At 36.1% G+C, this 20034-nt stretch overlaps 1 protein-coding gene across 1 annotated transcript; it reads right to left on the bottom strand.

Annotated features, from left to right (window-relative positions):
* Window positions 1-13587: 13587 nt before the first annotated feature.
* Window positions 13588-19718, bottom strand: LOC134806835 (proton-coupled amino acid transporter-like protein pathetic). Its single transcript, XM_063780229.1, has 8 exons — window positions 19576-19718; window positions 18573-18723; window positions 17865-17986; window positions 17236-17320; window positions 16876-17120; window positions 16077-16289; window positions 14896-15065; window positions 13588-14209 (listed from the first exon to the last, which is right to left on the bottom strand). Exons 1-8 carry the CDS (start codon window positions 19641-19643, stop codon window positions 13956-13958), a joined length of 1308 nt encoding a protein of 435 aa, XP_063636299.1. The 5' UTR covers window positions 19644-19718; the 3' UTR covers window positions 13588-13955.
* Between the last annotated feature and the right edge of the window lie 316 nt (window positions 19719-20034).

The following is a 20034-nucleotide window of genomic DNA, read 5'->3' as shown; positions in this document are numbered from 1 at the left end:
AGAAATCTTGATCACCTTAAGCCCACTTATTGGCACGTGTTTAACGACGTAGGTAATTCATGTTACTACAATGTGTTCAGCCCGACTTAAGTACTAAATTTGCAAGTGTTACTAAAGGGATCGGCACGGGAATTTGGCAGATATATGAATCTGTTTTAAAAATAAGTGTTCCGTGAACAAAGCTTTGTACGGAATACTAAAAACAGAAATCTTTATGAATTTATAAAGCTAGAAATTCGACGATATGCTAAAATCGATATTAAATACTTATGTACAAGTGCAACAAAACTTAACCAAATTTAATAAAATTTCAAACTTCACTCTCTATTATAATAATTATTATCGCCTTTGCACTGTGTGAAATATTCTTTTATAAATATTGCAGGGGATTAAATCCTTTTACAAGTAAGATTAAAAATAATCGTGCTAGAGCAGAAACCCAAAATGTATCCAGACAGCAGACATTCGTTAAGAAACTTGTTTCAGCATTATATACCTACGTAAAATTAAACTCTTACGCAGTGATGTGTTCGTTTTATAAGTAGACTGGTGCAGAGTGCGTTGGCTCAGCATTGGTAGTGACATTTGGTATAACGCAGTGTTCAGTTCAGGGTCTCGCTGAAGATAGGGCATGAACCTTTGCCTCATTACCTGCCTAATTATATACTCTCTCTAGACACTAAACTTACAGTAGTGTGCAATATAATAGCAGTCAATAAGAACATGAAAATGAGGGGAAAACTATTAACTTTAGATAAATTATTTAAATCTTTTTTTATTCTTCACCATTAGTTGACATTATTTCAAATAGACTGTGTGATATCGGAAATAAAATAAAATAATCACGCAAACCGGCTTTTTTATTACCACTCTATGAAGTTCTTAAAAAATGTTAATCATATAAAAAAACAATTCTATATAAATTGTAATTTAGTATATATCTTGCCTATTACTTCCAAGCAAAGCTTTATATCTAAAAAATATGTCCCCCAGAAAAAAATAACTTATTTTTTTTCAAATTTATAGTTTTGTGATTTTTCCTTACTTGTAGTGTACCATCAGTCACCTGGAAAGTACCTTATAAGTTTAGATTCCCCTGAGAGTGTCGAAATATACCTTTTTTATGGCATAAACGGCCGTATCATCTTTTTACGTTAACTTAGAAGATTGTTTTTTTTTCAGCTTCAAGGGACTGTAGACCTGAGTATATTATTTTAATTTAATATCGATATCCTCACGCGTTCCCGAGATAAAGAGTCTTGACAGAGAGTCAGACAGACGGACGGACGGACACAAAATGATCCTATAAGGGTTTCCGTGAAGAAGTTAAAGGTTTCGTCTTCTTTTTCATTTTCTTACAATGTTCTAGATAGAGTTATCGATCGATCGCATAGTGTATTGAGCCGTATAGCATCTAGCCGTCTACATTAGTAGTCACATACGGAGCACGAATATGTCCTAGACTTTACCCATCTTTTACAATCAAATTAATCTACTGAATATTATTATGTGCTACTGACTAGACTACTGTAATAACGAATTTTGTGTAATTTTACGTATAAGTAAGAGTAGACTAAATAATGTCATTTAATTACAATGCTCGGTAAATACGCTCAATTATTTCCTGTCATCCATTTTTTTAGCCTTTCACTCATGGCAGTCATGGCGTATCCATTAGACAGTTTCAATATTTTGCACTGAGAAGTTGATTGCAGTCAGACTGCTGTCGTTCCACTAAACTATCTACCTATGCTATATTATTTCATGCATTTGAAATTTATTACATTGTATTTTATGTCATTATTAAATCGTCCGATGTGAAATGCGCATTTGGCTGTCTTCCTATGAGATTTGGCTAATCAAGCAGGGAAATGAAACAAATACAAAATAGAAATAATTTACCAGTCATACTGATCGCTAAATTGTTTACTGTAAAATATTTTGTTAATATAAATAAATAAATGTCTTGTTGAATAAGAGTTTGGAAAATAAATACAAATAAATAAATAAGAATAAATAAAATCTAGATCTGTTCTCAGTTACCTGCTAATTATTTAGATAAGTTTATGCCGGATCCTGATGAATAAATATATTGTCAATTTAAGTGTTCTTCACTCATCATCTAAAAATTATCAAATAAATATAAATACTCATCATCGAAATTTCATTTTCACTTAAGTTTGACTGGTAGCTAAAGCCAGCATTAAGTCTGCCACCGACACCCGCCAGATACAAAATCTGTGTTTTTACTGTGCTTGACTTCGTTTTCCACAAAATAACAAAGGATCTCTAAAACTCTTTGTCTAATGGATGTCGCGACAGATTGATTCAGTTTGCAATTGAACTTTGAAAATTAACCTACTACGCGTTACACGTTGCTCGCGAAGTCCACGCGTTTCGGAGCACGTGAAAGTTGGCTTGTCAATTGAAAAAATGCTCATATAAACTAGAAGGCACAAGTGTGGTTGCAACCGTAAATACATATGATATTATTCTCCTGAAGAGCCAAGAAAGATTGGCTGCATGTCAACGGGACCGTCCGATTACTCATGTCTTAAAATAAAAGAAGAATGTTTATTCACATTAGGAATCACTTTTACATTACCTTAATAAATCTTTTATTAAATTATCTCACAGGCGATTTTATAATTCTCCTCCTGAAACAAAGTGCTAAAAATTCTCAAAAGAATATACGACATATACAATATCTACTACTGTATCTCTCTTGAGATAAGTAGCCAGTATGAGTAACCAATGTTTTAGTTATGAGCAAACATATTCAGTGAATTGAAATAACTAGGAATTTATTTGTGGATTGGCATTGGCACTCTGTAAACTATAGTTCTTAAAATATTTTACAGATTATTTGCAACAAACACGTACGTTACTTAATGACCGGAATGATGATAGATTTTGAATCCATGCCAACGACAACAGTAATTTGCAGTATTTCCCCTTAAATTTCATCATGTTCGTAAAAGCGACGGCTAAAGTTTCCAAATATTGTTTGTTACCTTAGAAATATTCATATTCATATTAGACCTATGTAGTAAATTAATAAAATAGCTGTGTGTGTGAAGTAACGAAACTATAGGTAATTAGTTATTTGTTGTTTAATTTGTTTTTGAGAGGGCAAATTTGTTGTTTAACCGCTCTTGATTGATACCCAGGCAAGCGAAAGATTCAAGAATTAAACAACGAGCGTAGCGTGTGGTTCGAAATGTGGGTTTCAAGGCCCGAGGTAGTCCGGTGGCCGGCTGCATGAAACAAACCTCATCAAAAAATAGAATATACCTACCCTGTAGAGGTACCTGACATTTAGTAGCTTCCAACGCACTTGGTCGGCCTAGGCTTAACCTGGCAGATTTTGTACAAATGGCAAAAACGTTAGACAAAAATTCATCAAAAAAAACCTCATCGAAAAATAGAATGAAACTTGTATGGTAGGATACCTGACCTTGAGGACAGTAAAAAAAAAGTGGTCGGCCTCACCTTAGTAGTCACGTGAGAGCTACAATTTACCTCATCGAAAAATAGAATGAAACAAACGGATTATAATAGCTAAAATAAGCCTGTTGACGTATGTCTTGGTCGGCCTCACCTTAACCTGGCAGGTTTTGCAGTCCGACCAAATGTATACAAAAATCATCAAAAATTCAGTTCAAATTTTATTCATAAATCTATCTAATATCTAAATAACGTTTTCTAACTACCGACGTGGTTTCAGAGTAACACTTACGTTGAGATGATGTCTCACAGATGTCAAAAATAAAAAGGTTTTCATCGATTTTTGACAAGTTTTGAATCGTATATCCTACTTTTCCACTACAGATAGAATGAGGAGGCATAACTGACATTTTATCACGCCAGGTGGCTCAATTCGGTTGTATGCAAAAACTGCCAGGTTAAGGTGAGGCCGACCAAGACATACGTCAACAGGCTTATTTTAGCTATTATAATCCGTTTGTTTCATTCTATTTTTCGATGAGGTAAATTGTAGCTCTCACGTGGTACCACAAAATTGGTCGGACACAGGCACCTGCCAACACAGGATTTAGCCGACCACTTTTTTTTACTGTCCTCAAAAGCAGCTATAGTACCATAAAAGTTTCATACGATTTTTCGATAAAAAAAATTTGATGATTTTTTTATAAATTTGGTCGGACTGCAAAAACTGCCAGGTTAAGGTGAGGCCGACCAAGACATACGTCAACAGGCTTATTTTAACTATTATAATCCGTCTGTTTCATTCTATTTTTCGATGAGGTAAATTGTAGCTCTCACATGGTACCACAAAATTGGTCGGACACAGGAACCTGCCAACACAGGATTTCGCCGACCACTATTTTTTACTGTCCTCAAAGGCAGCTATCGTATCATACAAGTTTCATACGATTATTCTATAAAAAAATTTTGATGATTTTTTTATAAATTTGGTCGGACTGCAAAAACTGCCAGGTTAAGGTGAGGCCGACCAAGACATACGTCAACAGGCTTATTTTAGCTATTATAATCCGTTTGTTTCATTCTATTTTTCGATGAGGTAAATTGTAGCTCTCACGTGGTACCACAAAATTGGTCGGACACAGGAACCTGCCAACACAGGATTTGGCCAACCACTTTTTTTTTACTGTCCTCAAAGGCAGCTATCGTACCATACAAGTTTCATACGATTTTTCGATAAATTTTTTTGATGTTTTTTTATAAATTTGGTCGGACTGCAAAAACTGCCAGGTTAAGGTGAGGCCGACCAAGACATACGTCAACAGGCTTATTTTAGCTATTATAATCCGTTTGTTTCATTCTATTTTTCGATGAGGTAAAATTGTAGCTCTCACGTGGTACCACAACATTGGTCGGACACAGGAACCTGCCAACACAGGATTTGGCCGACCACTTTTTTTTACTGTCCTCAAAGGCAGTTATCGTACCATACAAGTTTCATACGATTTTTCGATAAAATTATTTTTGATGATTTTTGTATAAATTTGGTCGGACTGCAAAAACTGCCAGGTTAAGGTGAGGCCGACCAAGACATACGTCAACAGGCTTATTTTAGCTATTATAATCCGTTTGTTTCATTCTATTTTTCGATGAGGTAAATTGTAGCTCTCACGTGGTACCACAAAATTGGTCGGACACAGGAACCTGCCAACACAGGATTTGGCCGACCACTTTTTTTTTTACTGTCCTCAAAGGCAGCTATCGTACCATATAAGTTTCATACGATTATTCGATAAAAAAAAATTGATGTTTTTTTTATAAATTTGGTCGGACTGCAAAAACTGCCAGGTTAAGGTGAGGCCGACCAAGACATACGTCAACAGGCTTATTTTAGCTATTATAATCCGTTTGTTTCATTATATTTTTCGATGAGGTAAATTGTAGCTCTCACGTGACCCAATAAATCTGGTCGGACTGCAAAAACTGCCAGGCTAAGGCGAGGCCGACCACTTTTTTTTTACTGTCCTCAAGGTCAGGTATCCTACCATACAAGTTTCATTCTATTGTTCGATGAGGTTTTTTTTGATGAATTTTTGTCCAACGTTTTTGCCATTTGTACAAAATCTGCCAGGTTAAGCCTAGGCCGACCAAGTGCGTTGGAAGCTACTAAATGTCAGGTACCTCTACAGGGTAGGTATATTCTATTTTTTGATGAGGTTTGTTTCATGCAGCCGGCCACCGGACTAAGGGATAAACAACATTTTTCACCAAACCAACGCAAGGAAAATATTAACTGTAAAACATCAAACCAAATCCAAACCAAATGAACATTATTAAATATTTATCATTTCAAAGTAAATTCTACCAGCCAATATATACAGAATGTCCTTAGCCATTGGACGAAGCCGAAATGTACATGTGCATGAGGGTATTTAGAACCAGTATACAAAATATCATAACAATCGGTGTAGCGGTTACGAAGAAATTAACAAATTACGATTTTTTTACTTTGGAGCAACCTGTATGTGTTAGTAGCTCCTGAGGTAATAAATAGTATGAAACCTTCTTCGACCGTTTTGATTATCTTTTTTATTTATGACAGTAATAAGATTCTGACTTTTGACAAATTTCATCATTGCCGCACATTTTCAAACAAATTGTCAAAAGCACTGCCAATTATTAATACAGTATGTTTCTTTTTGTTGTCGATTATTGGAAATAACTTTTGTTTGATAATTTATTTTTTTATCTTTTGTTCTAATTAAAAAAATATTACCGTTAGAGCATTTCTGAGAAGTAACCCTACGTGGGATTTCAGGGTTAGTCCAATGGCGAAGGTCACCCTGTATAAGTAAACAACTAAAAATTTGCATTTGATAATACTTTGCCACTCTTGTGAATAAAATGCAACTTAAGTGGAAATAACAGCTGAGTCCCTTCTCAGATTTGAGAATTTTAGGTAAATATAATTATCTCCGTCGCGCTGACGGGGGCGGCTCCTAAAATTAGTGCCATAAAGACAACGGCAGCTTTAGGCGAATAATCCTGCGTGAAAATCTCAGAAATCGAGGTTCGCTTCTCAACATTTTCCTCCTTCAAAACTTAACCAATCGTAACGAAATTTTGGGAACGGAATGAGTAAGAAATTATCTGTGTCTGACCGTTTTCATTTCAGAGTTGATTGTTGCCAATTTTGTATGCTAGGCGTCTGTTTACTGCGTATTTATTTTACCGTTTTTAGGGCTTTTTAAAGTAACCATCACCCTTCGCCACTATTGAGCATTTTAGGGTCCATTGGTTGTTCAATACTTACGCTATGGAAATTCCAATTTAGCTAGAACCCTAAATGGCTCTACAATCACGGAACGTGACTGTACAAATCAATCATTCAGGTCATCTATGCAAAATATAACTTTTGATTCAATGATTTATCCAGCATCCTTTTTTTTTTGTGTAGCGTTTTTTTTTTTGCCAGAATCACGCGCTATTCACGCTGGTAGCGTCCAGTTTAGTCAGACGAAAATAAATTGACTGTAGACTTGGCAGATGATGGTAACGAACTCTACTCACCGATGTTGACTACAACAAAACCGTATAGACCGCGGACCAGGAACAGATAGATTTCCATGACCAATAGCATCCTGGGCGAAAAGTAGTTAAGGGCGATGTACATATAATGGATTTCAGCTGCCGCTCTGTTGGTGGGTACAGGAAAGGCAACCAACCAAACACGTAAAAAAAATTTTGCCATCGCATCCAGCGGAGTGGCAGCTGACGTCCACGAGGGTTCATTACTCCAAAATAACTAACTGTATAGGTAATATAGGCGCCGTGAAGATGCGCGTGTGGATGTTTAGGTACTACATATAAAGAAAGGAGTGATGGGATCAAAAACCTACTTGACAGCTGACGAAAACTACCTTTATGTAACAATTCATTTTATTTGAATCTCTTAAACGAACCAATAAATAAATTACTTATATAAATGAAGTCTAATGAAGTGTAAACATTAGGTCTTGGAAGCTGGAAACACATCAATCACACAAAGATGACCCTCTCGGGATGCTCACTAATAAAAATTAAATGACCATGTTGTTTACAAAGGAGACTCGTGACTTGTGGCAGTTTTATAATCTATCTACAGACATTTAAAAAAACATTGTTTAACCATTTAATTGCGAATTGTTATTATTCTGTAGATGAGTATATAGGTAATCAATTGTAAATTGTAAATTGTAATTTAATTTTAATTATTAATTTAATGTTATCACAATGTATTTAAAAATGTATTATGTAGTGTTAAAGGTAAAACAGCAATCATCATCAAATAAAGGATTTAATACAATAAAACAGACATAACTTGGGAAGCTTGACCTACGACGCCGCCATTGCGGCGATGCTATCTGTCAGTCCTTGCCGCGATCTAGTGAGGTGACCATTTCCAATACCGATTGTTAGGCTTCACACGCGAAAGATCATTATCGGTTATCAGTTCGGCCTCCTGATGAAAAAAAAACCTTCGCCCTCGAAGGTCAGCAATCAGCACCACAGAACTCTTGTCCTCGTACTCCTTGCACCGAGGGACTCGTGACGTAGGTAGCCAGTTGTGCTCAACGACTTCATTGGACGCGATGTTAACTGTGCTAAAAATAAGAAAACAAAACCAACCGACTTGGTCAGTTCCACAATTCATCTTCCGATGTTTAGGCTCTTTAGGCTACATCAATATAAATTTTCTTGGTGTCATATCGTAATGCCATTTTATGCATCAAAATTTGTCAGATCATTGGGATTACGAGCTGGTAAATCAATCTTAATCGTCAGCTCTCAGGTAGTTCCGTTATGGTTCAAAACCATTGTATATTTCCAGTTTTCTTAAATAAATATCATGTTCTCCAATCGTCAGCTCTTTAAGCAGATATAATAATATTATAATATCGTCAATTGTCATTTTATTACAGAAACTTCATATCTTGTCAACTAGCTCTTTAAGCCTCATCATAATTATCATCTTCCGAGCTCACTATTTTAACTTCGCTGATCTGTACTATATAAGTTTGCTAAATTGATTCTTAAACTGGTCTTGCAAAGGTGATCATATTCTTGAGCTCGCTAGGCGTACATATAATTTACGTATTAATTAATTACAAAAATCTTCTGCAAATACTCGCTAAGTACCCGGCATGGGATTCTCAATAAATTCAAAAATACTCGCTAAGTCACATTCACGATCTAATAAAGTATTATCTCATTTGGGTGAGCCCCTTTCAGGCGAATATGTGCGCTCATTAAGCGTTGTTTCAGCTGTGTAAGACACTTCTGGCGATAAAGTGAGCCCTTGAGGCGATCATGTATGTAAGCCACTCAGGGGATCATGTATGTGAGCCCCTCAGGCGATAATGTATGTGAGCCCCTCAGGCAATCATGTATGTGAGCCCCTCAGGCGATAATGTATGTGAGCCCCTCAGGCGATCATGTATGTGAGCCCCTCAGGCGATCATGTATGTGAGCCCCTCAGGCGATAATGTATGTGAGCCCCTCAGGCGATCATGTATGTGAGCCCCTCAGGCGATAATGTATGTGAGCCCCTCAGGCGATAATGTATGTGAGCCCCTCAGGCGATAATGTATGTGAGCCCCTCAGGCGATCATGTATGTGAGCCCCTCAGGCGATCATGTATGTGAGCCCCTCAGGCGATAATGTATGTGAGCCCCTCAGGCGATCATGTATGTGAGCCCCTCAGGCGATAATGTATGTGAGCCCCTCAGGCGATCATGTATGTGAGCCCTTCAGGCGATCATGTTTGTGAGCCCTTCAGGCGATCCTGTATGTGAGCCCTTCAGGCGATCATGTATCAAGCCACAAAGGCTATCAACAACCAAGCCACATAGGTTGTCCAGTACCAGGCCCCGAAGGGAAATCACGTATGTGAGCCCTTCAGGCGATCATGTATGTGAGCCCTTCAGGCGATCCTGTATGTGAGCCCTTCAGGCGATCATGTATCAAGCCGCAAAGGCTCTCGACAACCACGTAAAGCCTTAATGTATCTTGTGAGCCCTTGAGGCAACCATGTACTTAGGTACATCTTTAACGTACTCTTGTGAAACCTTGAGGCAACCATGTACCTACATCTTTAACGTACCTTGTGAGCCCTTGAGGCAACCATGTAATCTTTTCTGTGAGCCCTTGAGGCAACCATGTAAACATTTCTGTGAGCCCTTGAGGCAACCATGTACCTACATCTTTAACGTACCTTGTGAGCCCTCGAGGCAACCATGTAAAGATTTCTGTGGGCCCTTGAGGCAACCAAACTTGGCGGACATAACTTTTCTTTTCCACCACCATGTCTTGACTAACTTAAGGCGACTTTACGCTTACATGGATTCATTTCTTTTATCACGGGCATTAACCTTATTTGTGACAGCATAACAAGTTTGGCAATAATAACAATTTTGTACCTAAGTGTAATAGCCCTGTCGGCGTTATCACCACACGACAACCAACTAGAGACCTAGAGAATCATTGTCACGCCAAATATATATATTTTTTTTGTTTTCATAATTTATCTACTCTGATAATTACATTAACATGCATAACTCAAACATAAGGTATGTTGCCTTCAGAAACGATTTTCATGTTTCTCTCATCAATTTGACCTTTGTCAACACTAAATAATATAGTAAAGTGTGTGATGTAAAGATATTACCAAGTAGCAAGTATATGAACAAGTAATTTAAAACATTGTTACCTCTAGGCATAAACCTGCTATAGGTACATAACTAATGTTTACCAATTTAACTTACAAAATGTTGTCTAGAATAATAGGTCGCTCAACAAGACCACTTATTTTCTTCTTCTGTCTCAGGTAGCTTTGAATGCTAGAATGATCTGCGTAAGGGGTATGTATCACCAGCCAACAGTAGGTATGCCTTAGCACACACAGTAGTTCAGTCACACAGCATACTGTTCAAATATTATTTGTTTTGTTTACTAGATGGTTTTTAAATGTATCTATTATAGTATCCATCCATATTATTACTTGATATTATAATGTCTTTGAAAAATTGCAAACAGACAAGACATAAAGAGACATTTTATAAGTCATGCCAATTATCAGTAAAGTAGGCATAGGCAGTATGATTCATTTGCATGAAAACATCCAGAAACTTACTTCAAGTAGGTACTTGGTGAAACAACATGTGTTAATAATATTGACCATTACTGTAAACTTGTAAACTTATGTGCCTCATTCAATTGGATAACTTTAGTAATAACATCTGCAGTCACTTCTCATTGCAGACTCTTCTTTCATTGCAACCCATTTCAGCTGCAGTTCAGTGAGGAAGAGGACTCACTTCAAGCAGCCGCACCGCCACGAGCCGCAATATCCATTCTAGGAGTCATATTGACTTTATAATAACACATGTCATGATAATACAACATTTAACAAACAAATTGAACATGTTGACTCATTGAATATTATCACTTCACACTGTTAATTTATCAATCATTTACTTTAGGTAATTAAGAAATAACATTATAAAAATCATTGTTTCAATATGAAGCCATACACACACACAAATAACATATTAATAATTTTAATTGTTCTTGGAAGTACCCATCTACATGGAGCACACCATCAATAGACTTCAATTCCTACCGGCCTAATTTTAGCCAGTTAATACTTTTACTACCAGTCAATCCGTTTGCCCATAACCATATGAACAAGCCGCCTATGTGAGATAGATATCTCATATCTAACAATATTGGCAAGCTCTGCATAACTAATTAGAATTTAGTTTTCATCCCTCTTAACATGACACAAATTTCATTCAATAACAAAACATTATTACCTACAATTCAATTCACACTTACAGGTTTGCATATACTATAACCATACCAGTTGTCTCCACTCAATTTGTTACTTCATCTCACCGCTGTTCTCACTGCCTCCTGCAGTGCATGTGCAAATTCAACGTACATGCTACTTCAATTCTTGGGGTTGCAATCCACCTGAACTTGTATGGAATTATCCACAAAGCACCGGCCTAGTAAGCATGCTAATCTGCACTATTTCATCTGAGAACATGTCAACAAATATCCATTAGTCAGTGTCAGTACTGTTACACAACACTCATTTTGTTCATTTAGTACATCTAGGTGTACATTTAAACATCATATTTTACCACAACAAAGTCTCCAATTCGCTTTTGAACATGCAAAGTATGTGCAGTAGCTTGTGTTAAAGTTGAATTATTAGTAAGTATATTTTACCACACAAGACCATACTTCATTCATAACCAATAGTTGATTACATAATACACAAACACATAAGAACCATACACAGTAATTCATCTCCATGTACTCACTTTGCAAAGATTAGGCAATTTGCAGCCACCAACATAATGTTTGACATGACTAGGTCTATAAGCATTTTATTGTGGAGAGGACAGTACACACAAAACAGTCAAGTACTTACAGCAATACTTTCAACCGATCATCAGTAGACCTTATGTTGTTGGAATAAAGTTTACAAACTGCAAGTTAATAGTGTGTATATGAAATTGTCTGTGACATTTTAAATTCTTGCCTCATTTAGGTAAATGTAACTCAATTCATTAATAATCAACTCTAGTCACCTCTATAAATTTCTAAAGCTATACAGCTAGTTACACTGTGACAATTCGTTTCATATAGGTAGTCCAGATAATCATCTTTTGATTTACATGCCCAGCAACAATCTAAGAGTTGCATTTATCTTACCATAATCTAATACCACTGCATTTTATGATAAATTAAAACATAACCCAACAATTTATTCAGTACTTATTGCATTAACACAAGTCATCATTTATGATCTCCAAATATTATTTATTATTAAGCCACACAAATATGTTGTGACATTGCACTAGATTTCATGTGCCTAAATTTTACCACAGTGAGTGCACAAGCTTGGATGAATCCAATAAAGATCTTTATTTCTATTTTCTGCATAGTGCATAGGTGCTATAAAATATCTAACACACTAGCCACTTCAATGTTCCTCATAACTGGGTTGTAAGTAAAGAACCATGACAATGATTAAATCAATTACTTCAGATACCTACTACTATTTTTGTTTTCACTTTTGAAATAAAGGTGGTTGAATAAATGTCTTGTTTACTCAACCAGTAAACCGGCCAACTTATTTAGTCACAAGTTTTATAAGCGCTATGGAAATTACTGTATTCTGATCAATTTGAGGCCAATTAGATGATATTGATTGATGATATAATTGTAACAAATAGCCTTGTTGGGTTGTCATTTCTGTGTAAGTAATAATTCTATGATTACTGAACTCCGCAGTAGCCAAGAGTGACCAATATTTATTTGGCATGAGTAAGTAAGTATAATATTTCATACTTGCCAATTATAGTAATGATTTTAACTTTTTGAAATGATTACATACTTTCTCATACTATGTGGATATGTCAACTTGTGATTTTACCTTAGATTTCTGATAAAATTAAATATTTATCACACCAAAGTTCACTTACAATACTATTCACAAAAACTACTACAAAGTTACACCATTGTAAGTCACACGACTGTAATATTTTTCCCAACAAATTGGAACGATACCTTATAGCTTACCATACATTGTAATCCAATTTAACATGGATTATCTGATCACAAACTTGACCATAACTCAAGGTCACGTACACAATCTTGATGACGTGTAAACTGATTAACAGCTTTTTAGTATAATCGTAAAGCCTTATTACGGCTACAGAAACTATTTATGTCTCTTATTCAATGATGATTGATGCGAATTCAATTAAATAATTATGATAAAATAATGCAGACCGGCATTGTTTCCATGGCAACCATTGTGTGGTTGAATTACATCATTTAACAAAGTAAAATGTATTGTGGACTGAAATTACTTATCGCACTTCTGAACTGTTAAAGGTAAAACAGCAATCATCATCAAATAAAGGATTTAATACAATAAAACAGACATAACTTGGGAAGCTTGACCTACGACGCCGCCATTGCGGCGATGCTATCTGTCAGTCCTTGCCGCGATCTAGTGAGGTGACCATTTCCAATACCGATTGTTAGGCTTCACACGCGAAAGATCATTATCGGTTATCAGTAGGTACAGAACTGCATGAATAATCGTAGTGTGTAAGTTTAGCTTTACTTGTACATAGTTAGTTTAGCTAGTTAGTAAGTAGTAATATTTGTACGCCAGCCATGGCAAAACAAGAATCGTTCTGTAATGAAATATTGAACACCTATGTATATACACGCTTGTTTAATGCAAATAAACGATCATTCATTCATTCATTCATTCTATACCCGGAATAGTCTTTGTAATGTGTCGTTTATTATGCTTGAAATAAGTCTGACATGTTGAAAAAGGCGCGAGTTCAAATCATGCCTGAAATTTAAAAACTTGGGCCAGATTAAACTAATATTTTTGCGTTATTATTTAGTTTTACTATTTCACCCACCCCGATCATTGGTCATTCCGTACTTTGCTCACGCAAATTCTGTATAATATCTCCTATAGTGACAGCACATCCGGAAATCAAACAGACAAATCCAAACAGCACTATTAGACAATTTTTCCATAAGATCCATCGGTACTTTCCAAGGTCGGGCCATCGGAAAATGGTGTCGACAATACCCGGGATGATGAGGCCCAAGATAGAGTAAAATAGAGCGCCGACAATGTTGATGATCTGTTCCAACATCGGCAGGGCTATACCGATCGCACCTGAAAATTAAAATTATTATTAGAATCTAGAATATAAAGGTATTATATTTAGTTAAAGTGTACAATGAGCTGCAAAAGTGCATACCTACATTGTGAATGTAATTCATTTTTTCATAAAGTAGTGCGCTTTTGGAGTTGGATGTAGCTATTTTGTTATATGATGGCTACTATGTTTCCAGAGGTTTCAAACAAAATAATAACCCGACTTTGTAACATGCCCATATCAAACTATGGAGGCAGGCTTTTTATGAAGTAAAGTCGAGTCGAGTGGACTCTGTTACAATCGATGAGGCTTTGAAGGCAAAAAAATGTTTATAAATAAGTTTTTTACTGACGATTAATTGCAATATAATGAGTGTGAAGTAATTTCCTAAGTACTACATTTAATTTTCTTCTGTTAATAAAACAATCGTGGGCTCCTCCAATTGTAGGTAGCAAGAGAACAGATTGGCCAGTTTTCTTTAAAATTCTGCTAACGTTCTCTTTTTATGACAACTAACTATGACCTTGTACGATGTTTACGGAAACGTTGTAAAAATTGTATAGAAAGTAGGTACCTATGGGACATGCTCTTAATAAAATCTTGAGAAGAAACAACATATAATTTCCTTAATCCAAAATATAGTGGGTATGGTTTATATAGGCTGTTTGGTCAAGGCTGTAAAAATTTACAACAGAAAACATACCACAAAACCAAACAACAAAGATTCTCATGCAAATCTGAGTAATGTCCGTGTATTGTTTCTTGACGTGTGGGTTGACGTATTTTGTTAAAATGTCCACTACGACGAAGAAGTGAAGAGGATACGTGAAGAAAATCGATAATGCTATGAACGATTTAGCACATATCGCAGGCCTGAAACACAATTCATTATTGAAATCTTGACTTAGTAGATAATGAGATACTTATTTGTGAAAGTAAATTCAAATTGAATCTAATGTGAAACAACTTATAAGTTCGTGTTAATGTTCTCTAACACACTCAAAAACAATTAATTAAAAGCGATCCAATTTCATTGATTTTGAGAATTTTTATTGTATTTTACTGCAAATTGAATTGTGCGCCTCAGTGCATTGTATGAGTAGGAAGGTAAACTGCGTCGCTGAAATTAGCTACATGTCTAACGCAATAAAAGCCTTGTCTAACGAATAGGCTAAATGACAATTTTTAGGGTTCCGTACCCAAAGGGTAAAACGGGACCCTATTACTAAGACTTCGCTGTCCGTCCGTCCGTCCGTCCGTCCGTCCGTCTGTCACCGGGCTGTATCTCACGAACCGTGATAGCTAGACAGTTGAAATTTTCACAGATGATGTATTTCTGTTGCCGCTATAACAACAAATACTAAAAACAGAATAAAATAAAGATTTAAATGGGGCTCCCATACAACAAACGTGATTTTTGACCAAAGTTAAGCAACGTCGGGAGTGGTCAGTATTTGGATGGGTGACCGTTTTTTTTTTTGCTTTTTTTTTGTTTTTTTTTTGCATTATGGTACGGAACCCTTCGTGCGCGAGTCCGACTCGCACTTGCCCGGTTTTTTATTAATGGTAATTTTCGATCAGGTTTCTTTATGGGATCAAAATGTCTATATGGGACCCATTGCATTAAATTAAAGCAATACAAAAGTCAGAAATGATAGTCAAAGTCCGACAGTCGTACTTCATTCGCGAGACGCTCTTAACAAAACGATAAGTGAACGTGACGTCACGGTCACTGAGAGCCCATCTTGAAATTTTCGATTTTAGATCCTGTATTTTTTTATCATTTCTTTATATATTTTTAAAATCCACTTTATACCTAAAATACACATTTTACTAGATTTTGTTATAAAATTCAACATGTGTCATCATCCCTATTGTACATACCAATCATCGACAGGTAAATTGAGCGTTATAGTGGCCATCACTGAACCACCATATCTGAAGTAGCCGAACAGGCCTAGAATAGTGTACAGCACCATGATAAAGCTCATTGCTATTACTAGGACACTTGGGCATCCGAGGAAGTGCTCGGGCTTTTTCATCACATTCTCTACTGGCATCACCACACCGATGCCTTCCATTGCGAAGATTACTGTTCTGTGAAAAAATAAATATGTGTTTATTGCGTTTCGAACAGTGTAACAGGAAGGTCTACATAAAAAGGTTACGGATTAAAAAAAAAAGATTCGTCTCTCCCATATATACAAAAATTTGGAGCTTGTGTGTAATGTGCACACTTATAAGAAATTATTTTATGACATGAGGAAGGGGTACTCCTTTGTTACTTTAAAATTAGGCTTTACGGCTTTTAGCTTTGTGTGTGTCCAAAGGCGAGACAGGAATCTAATTGCTTAGTATGATCTAGAAAAGTTCCTCTAAAGCTTGAACTATAACAAAAATTTGAAAGCCTTCTCTTCTTTGTCTTTGTCGTTATACTCTTTGCAGAGTGTCTTGGTCAACTGCTAACATCAGGCACAGATGTTGCTTGCATTACCATTTCTCGCCATTTTCCGCGGTCGTAGGTCATTTTGGCAAATTCATTCAAGGGTCCTTCCATGGCAGATCTGATTTGAGCCTCTACTATCCCACTATTATTTTTTACGGGTGTATGAGATTTTTACTTTTCTCGATGTTATTGTATTTTATTCATTTAATACCGATAAACACGTCAATATATACTTACGATAAAAAAGCAGGGAATCTAGATAATTGTCCCATAGCGCTTGCACCTTCGATGGATATGGGATCTTTAAATATGTAATATAGACATATTATGAATGTAAGGATCAATAACACGTTCGCTAGGAAGGAAAAGGGTGCCAACCACTTGAGATGTCTAATTTGTGTCATAATACTCAACGGTACTAGCAAAATAAGACAGTAATATTGCACTGACAGAGTTACGACGGGATAGTATGTGTCTAAGAGCTGAAAAGAAAAAAAACGGAAATTAGTTAAAGCCCCCATCCCACATAATTGTACAATGGTTCTTTCACTCGTCCCGAATTTTTTAAACTATGAATGTAAAAAATACACAACTAACCTGTTTAATATTTTCCGCTATAAGTACCGTAAATATGCAGCAAACACCGATGTATGTGCAAAGTAAAGATAACTCCGCAAAAATACTGCAAAAGAAAAGTATACAGAATTATGTAGGTTCGTTATCATTCCAATAAATTACTGCGGCGTGATCAAATTTTCTCTGTGAAAACAATCTGATTATTTCCAAAATTTCAAGACATACAGAGAAGTTAATTTTGTTGTCTGACCATATTACTGCTACGGATTTTCGAGGTTCTCCAGTCTCAGAATATATACACAGCCACATTCGTTAGATTTGTTTACACACACCGAGAAACAGACTTATGCCGAGTCAGGTTGTACATATTATATAATCTTTCTTCTTTTATATTTTGTGCAACGATGATCTCTATACCTGCTCTATACAGTTACAATGTACAAGTCCGGTGTGTTACATGTTAGGTACTTGTGGCGGTAATGTTACTTTACTGCAACAAAGTAAAAGTTCGCATGATTGCTCTTTATTATGATAAGGCACAATTTTGTATTGTGTAAAGTAAAAGCCGGGCTATCTCTGTGTTGAATTTCTTGTGATGGATTAACAGATATAAGAAATAATGGTTATAAATATTTTATGTACCTACTTACCTTGCAGCTTTAGCATAGCGTCTAACATTTTTAGGGCCATTAGCAAATGCAGCTCTGCAGGTCTCGGCGTAGCTAAGGAGAGGTTTTCGTTCCGCCTTACAGCATCCGCGGGAAGTATCCACCTGGAATAAGAGGGTTTACAGATAAATAAATGATTTAAAAAATATTTAACGTGGTAAGGGTAACTGGAGTATCGATCTCCGAAAACTGTTCTTTGATCAACATCAGATTTAGTACGTTTAACAACAATTTAAACATTATCTTTACAACATATTATGTAGCTTTGGCAAAAAATATGATGTTTAATTGTCAGCATTTTTATTGCTATTGGTGGATATTCTGTAGGTACTGAACTGACTAGCTTTTCCTCGTGACTTAGTCTGTGTAGAATTAGTACTTCCATAGTTAATATCACCCGCCTTTTCACATCGCCAATGGATGATTTCCGTTGTTAAAAACTATCATATCTCCTTTTTTGGGACTCAAAATGTCTCCCTACCAATTTATATTGATATATCTTATTATATAGGTTCAGCGATTTAATCGTGTACCTAGAGGTATCAGAAAGACAGTTAATTTCGCATTTTCATTAAAAGTACCTTTCAAACTCCTTTGTTTGAAGAGTTTACTAAGTCTCGCTGCGATACCAGCACACATATCATCATTATAACCTGTATAAACTAAACTTGCTATCCAATAGGTACTTACAAATATGTGAACGCAGTGACCACAGATAAAAGCAATAATGATCGTGCCAACGATACCAACTACCCATCCAGCATTGGCAAATGCCAAGGGCATGGCCAATAGGCCAGACCCCAGCGAGGCCTTGAGCAGATTAGCGAGGGCTCTGGCATCCCTGTAAAAGAGAATTATTTCGTTCGGGAACTGCCTAAATTTAATTTTAACCAAACAAAGTACCGTAAACTCCGTAACTATAGTCCACAACTTACAACTATGGTCCAAATTCGTTCCAGTAAAATATGTATAAATATTTTTTATGTTGAGTATCCAATATAAAAAACCGGCCAAGTGCGAGTCGGACTCGCGTACGAAGGGTTCCGTACCATTACGCAAATAAACTGCAAAAAAATCACGTTTGTTGTATGGGAGCCCCACTTAAATTTTTATTATATTCTGTTTTTTTTTAGTATTTGTTGTTATAGCGGCAACAGAAATACATTATCTGTGAAAATTTCAACTGCCTAGCTATCATGGTTCATGAGATATAGCCTGATGACAGACAGACGGACGGACAACGGAATCTTGGTAATAGGGTCCCGTTTTTACCCTTTTGGTACGGACCCTAAAAAAGCATTAGTACCTATATCTAAGCAACCAAATAATGTAACGAGTACAAATCACAAAGGCTCGTTAATAATCAAACGTTAGAAACTGGGCCATAGTTGTATTATAGGACTATAGTTACCTGAGTATACGGTACATAATAATATTACTCTGTTGAAAACCCTTAAACTAGTAGCTCTGTGAGCTGTAGACCTCGCGAGCATAGCTTAAAACTGAATAAAATAGCTCCGCCATTTTGGAAAATTTCCACAACCTGAATCGACGAAAATAATCTATTTGGTTATTGAACCCGCTCACAAAATTTCACGAAAATCTGTCGAGAATTGCGACCTGTAGAGGAGAACATTCGGACGTATTCAGTATATCACTATACAGAAACCAAGAAATAGGCAAATTTACTTACGAATTAGGCTTTTCCACTTTTCTATGCTCAAACGGGTTGTAATCTTTTCCGGCTGCGTTTCCATTCATATTTATATGTTTAAAACTTTACTTTGTTCATAAAATCGACTATTCAAGTAGCACACTTATAATAAGTAACTTAACACCTAGATATTGTTATTGATTGGCAATTAACTTTGATTTTACACGACGTCTTAACACAAGTGCAAGCTGACGATATCAAGATACATTAATGTAATGAAGTGACTGCGCTGATATATTGTGTGAACGGTGTTAAGTACCTAAGTATTTATACTATCTTTAACTAGACATCTCCCGTGAGGCTCAAACATAAGTATAAGTACAAGTCGCCTGTTGTACAGTATTTTAATATAGTATATGATCACTTTTATACATTTTGTATCTTACTTAATTTGTATCTAGAATTGGCAGTGGCAGTCTCGAAATTTAACATCGGGTT

Source organism: Cydia splendana, chromosome 3, assembly GCF_910591565.1.
Source record: "Cydia splendana chromosome 3, ilCydSple1.2, whole genome shotgun sequence".
NCBI lineage: Eukaryota > Metazoa > Arthropoda > Insecta > Lepidoptera > Tortricidae > Cydia > Cydia splendana.
The sequence above is the reverse complement of the archived record's forward strand: the minus strand, read 5'-3'. Positions and strand labels throughout refer to the sequence as shown.